Raw genomic sequence first — 4,587 nt, forward strand, 5'->3', positions numbered from 1 at the left:
GTATACTTAGCTATAAAACAGGGACAATACCTGTTCCATACATCCAAGGTCATGAGGATGAATTGAGATGTGAATGCAACTAATAACTATTTGATATGGGACTAGATTGGGTTATGCTTAAGTGTTTGGATTACCAATAAATGTCATGCTCAAGTGTCTGGGTTACCAATAAATGATTATAACTACATATGCATAAAGATTTTATGATGCCTATGGTTTTTATTCTGAATGTGAAACTAACTTCTCCCAAGGGAGGTAAAAAATGAGAACAGCCTAGGGTGTCAAATGTCTTGGAGATAATGAGTCAACTGAGACTAGAACAGACCTGACAATTAGGTTAATGGCTAACCTTGGAAGCAGTAATTTTTTACCGACTTTGAAGAAATTTGATGTGGATATTAAAATGAAGAAAACAAATATTCCAGGGCTTACCACAGCCAAGAGCTTTCACAGATGTCACTTAATGAATACTCAACAGCAACCTCCTGAGGTAATTATCCCTGTTCTCCAGATGGCAAAAACTAGGTTGTGCAAGCTCTACATCAGAGGTCAAGAAATGTCTCCTATAAGTCTCAGTCAGTACTTTAAACTTTGTGGATGTTCCTGTCTGTTACTACTCTACTTTGATATTATAGCAAGCACAGCAGTCTAAGACATACCATAAATGAATGCATGTGGCTGTGTCCCAATAAAGCTGTATTTACAGAACCAGGTGTCTAAACCAGGTCGAGCTCATCGGCTGTTGTTTATTGACCCCCTACTCCACTTTTTCTAATCCTAAACACTACATCCCCTCTCCTAACAACACAGGTAATACTATTAAGTAGTTCAATGTTCCTTTTTTGAAGTACACTGTTCAAGCTTTGGACTCATAATTAGTGATCCCTGTGTGGAACGTAGTCACATTTCTAATGAATAGAACTATGCTACTCCTTCTATGCTGAGCATCACACTGGGCTTTCAAGTACTCTGATCCAATGAAGGAGAGTTAAGAGCCCATCAATTTAAGAAACTTAGTTTTGGTTTACTCTCTCGTGAGAGCTAGACTTCTATCAAACAACCTGAGTCTAGATAACCGGGGAAGACCAGCCTCTGGTAAAGCCTCCATCATCACAACCTTTTCAATTTATAATCTTCAGTGACTAAAGTGAGAATGAACATCTATAGGGAGGCTGGAGGAAAATGCTGGGAAAGGACAAGATACATTTCTACCTACTACCACAATACCACCTATGTAAAATACACTGCGTCAACTTATGAATGGAAGAGGTGAAGGTATAGAGGTGAGCACATCAGATTTAGAAACATGAATTGGAATCCATATTCTCAAGGGCACTTTAGTGTATTTGTTAGAATCCTAGATTAAGAGTGAGGGAAACATATTGTTACAGATTCTGGTTCTAGATCTGTGCTCTCCATATAATAACCATTAGGCCATGTAAATTACAAGTAAAATAAAATTTATACTGCAGCTATGAGTCATACTAGGCCTATGTTAAGGGTTCAAAAGTCACATGCAGTTAGTGGCTAACATATCGGACAGCACAGTCTAGAAGACATGCATCATCATAGAAAACTGTTACTGGACAGTGCTGTTCTAGAAAAATTTGAGTGTAGGCAGCATTGGGAAGAAACACTCCTTAAATATACTTTACTCTTGCTTTTGCTAACACTCATTAAGTCACCTACCACAAAGCACTAGAAATGAAGATATGTGGATTATAGTGCTTGCTAGCTTTTTCCCCTCGTTTATTTCTGAAAACATATATCACATACAACTAGGCATGTCCCCTCTTTATATTATAAATCACCGATGCCACTTATTGAGTATATCTGGGCTAGAATACAGCAAGTACGTGATGATTATTTAGACCAACATAGGCACACACACAAAAAATCAACTCCCTGGACTCCATATCTTTCCATATAGGTCCAGAATTATTGCTTATAAGCTAATTGCTGCACCATTTCTAAATAGTATTAACTTGGGCTTAATCTCTGAAGGGTTTCAGGATAGATTTTTTAATTCTCCACCATTAACACTCAGACTAGAACTTAACCTCAATTATAGCAGACTCTTTTGTTTCCCAAAATTATTTCTGCAAGCTTCCAGACTGACTTTTTTGCTCTCACCTTATCTCCAATGATTCAAAATAAGATTCACAAGTTACTAATGGCTTTGTCAGGCCTTGAAGGCCTATCTAATCATCTCCATTACCTTTGAAAGCATTGATGAGGACCTTCCCAATCTCACTGTCCACAGAGGTGCCCTCATCACCAACAGATTTATTTCCTTCAGTAAGAATTTCTCTCATCATTCTTTGTGGCTTAGTTCATGCCCACACTCTCCATGAAAATTCCAGGGTCTACTCCAAACATGTATGGCACAGACTGTGTATGAAATAATATAGTACACAAATTATACATTGTTATCTGCCAGGTAACCACGACTAGAGGCACACTCTTCTACCCACATTTGGTATAAATGCCAAGGTGTTCATTCTGGTCAAAGAAAAACTAAGGCTGAATTGCTGAAGTGTTGTTTCAGTTCAACATTAACACACTATTGTACAGCATTAACACATTGTTGTACTTTTCAACCATTAAAATGTTATTGGGCATCAAATCAAGCACATAAAAAAATCATGATCTGTGATTGTTTTAATTATCTTAAGCCTTATGGTCACATGACTTACACATTTGTGCTGATGGTACATCTATGTTAATGAGCTGGCAAAAGCACCATTACCAATCACACATATATGGTAGTGCTGTAAGTGTATCTACCTTTGAATAGCTGTTTAAGAGACAATCCTGAACTGTATCTTAGTAAAGAATTCTACAAGTCTACTATCTCTTGTCAAGCATGAGTTTTAAAAGTATTTGAACTTATAGATTACCTATGTGAGAAGCATTTTCTTTTTTTTTAAAATGTTATTAAACTAAAATGCCTTTCATTAAATAAAAGGCAACATTTTAGGTACAGGAAATTTTAATCAAATGGGCATCTTAAGACCAAAAAGATAAAATGGGCACTGCCAGCTTATCTTCTGCCCTTGTCTTTACTAGGCTAATAATACAACTTGAAACACAGATGAGTCTTGGTCTGTATGTGAGAAGCAAAGGGGATTTCTCAGTATTTAAATATATTAATATAACCAGTTATATAAAATCTAAATATAAAACCAATTTCCTACAGATTTGGAGATGGCATTCACCATCTCAGTTAAAAGTCACTAATCAAGTACAATTAGATCTTAGAAAGGGAAACAATCACTGTACTTGACGAACCGTAACTGCTATCAAAATTCAAAACACCACATCTTATTCATTTAACCACAAGTCAATCTTATTTAAATCAGGACTGTCAAACAAAAAAAAATTCTATCAGCCATTCATGATCTGAATTCTGGTGTATGAGCTCAATTTAAATATGGTACACACAAAAAAGTCATGAGACATTTTTCCTTTATAATAAATAAGGCAGTGCCAACTATTACTCATTAGTAGCTTTCTTGAGATAAGCTATCAACTCTGCCCTTTCTGACTTCTTCTTAATGCCAGCGAAGATCATTTTTGTTCCAGGGATGTACTTCTTGGGATTCTCCAAATACTCCATCAGTGTGTCCTCTTTCCAGGTGATGCCTAAACAAGAAGGGATGTTTTCAGTATTTCACACTCCTGACAAAAGCATTTGCCACAGGTTAAGTTCACATAATACATGATTCAGTTATGGTTATTTAACACCTGCCCCCATCCCCCTTACCTTTGTTCTTGTTGGCATCTGTGTAAGAAAATCCAGGGGCCTGACCTGTCTTTCGCCCAAAGAGACCATGGAGATTTGGCCCAGTTTTGTGCTTGCCTCCCTTTTCCACAGTATGGCACTGGGCACACTTTTGAACAAAAATCTTCTTGCCCTTCTCAATGTCACTCATTTTTAAATCTAAAAAAAACAAAAAGAAACAATTATTCTTGTTCTCTTCAGTGTGAACCAATGATCGTTCCAGTTAATTATTAATCCACTGCAAAATCGACATTAATAACCAAAATATATAGTTTTATTGTAATACTGGAACAGACTCTTCAATATCAAACATATTTGGAAGGGAAACTTCCTTATAAACACCTGTCTGCACATGTGCATGTGTGTAAATGACATAAGGTTAAAGCCCAAGTAAGTGAAGTGTGGACCTAGCTCAAAACCATTTCAAAAGATGAGGTCAAGGTCACACAAAGTCACAAATCTGATTAGGTAGAACTACAACTGCATTAAGATAAAACCACCCAAATTCCAATTTGTAAGAATACCCAATTATTCATGCTATAATTTAAGGGTATCTCTCAGGAAATAAAGTAAAATACATTTTAAAAAAGAGAGAGTTGGTTCAGCCTACTCGGGTCACTCTAAACTGCCTTGGTGTGGGTGAGCGGGACTGGCTCACCCACTCAGGGACCCCTGGAGGAGCTGGATCCTCAAGCTCTGGGATCCCTGGGGGCGACCACGAGGATACTCTTCTAACGCAGTTGTTGGAGAAACTATGATGAAAGCAACCTTTCAGAGATGCTTATGAAAGCTGACGGCTAGAG

General features: G+C 37.2%; 1 protein-coding gene across 1 annotated transcript; it reads right to left on the reverse strand.

Moving 5' to 3' along the window:
* Positions 1-3,496: 3,496 nt before the first annotated feature.
* Positions 3,497-4,015, reverse strand: CYCS (cytochrome c, somatic; the record flags this gene model as incomplete). The annotated part of the gene is made up of 2 exons (XM_084230467.1): positions 3,767-4,015; positions 3,497-3,645 (listed from the first exon to the last, which is right to left on the reverse strand). The coding sequence occupies exons 1-2, from the start codon at positions 3,933-3,935 to the stop codon at positions 3,497-3,499; spliced, it is 318 nt and encodes a 105-aa protein (XP_084086593.1). The 5' UTR covers positions 3,936-4,015.
* Between the last annotated feature and the right edge of the window lie 572 nt (positions 4,016-4,587).

The sequence above is a fragment of the Talpa europaea genome (assembly GCF_964194135.1).
Source record: "Talpa europaea genome assembly, chromosome: 3".
In the NCBI taxonomy this organism is placed as follows: Eukaryota; Metazoa; Chordata; class Mammalia; order Eulipotyphla; family Talpidae; genus Talpa; species Talpa europaea.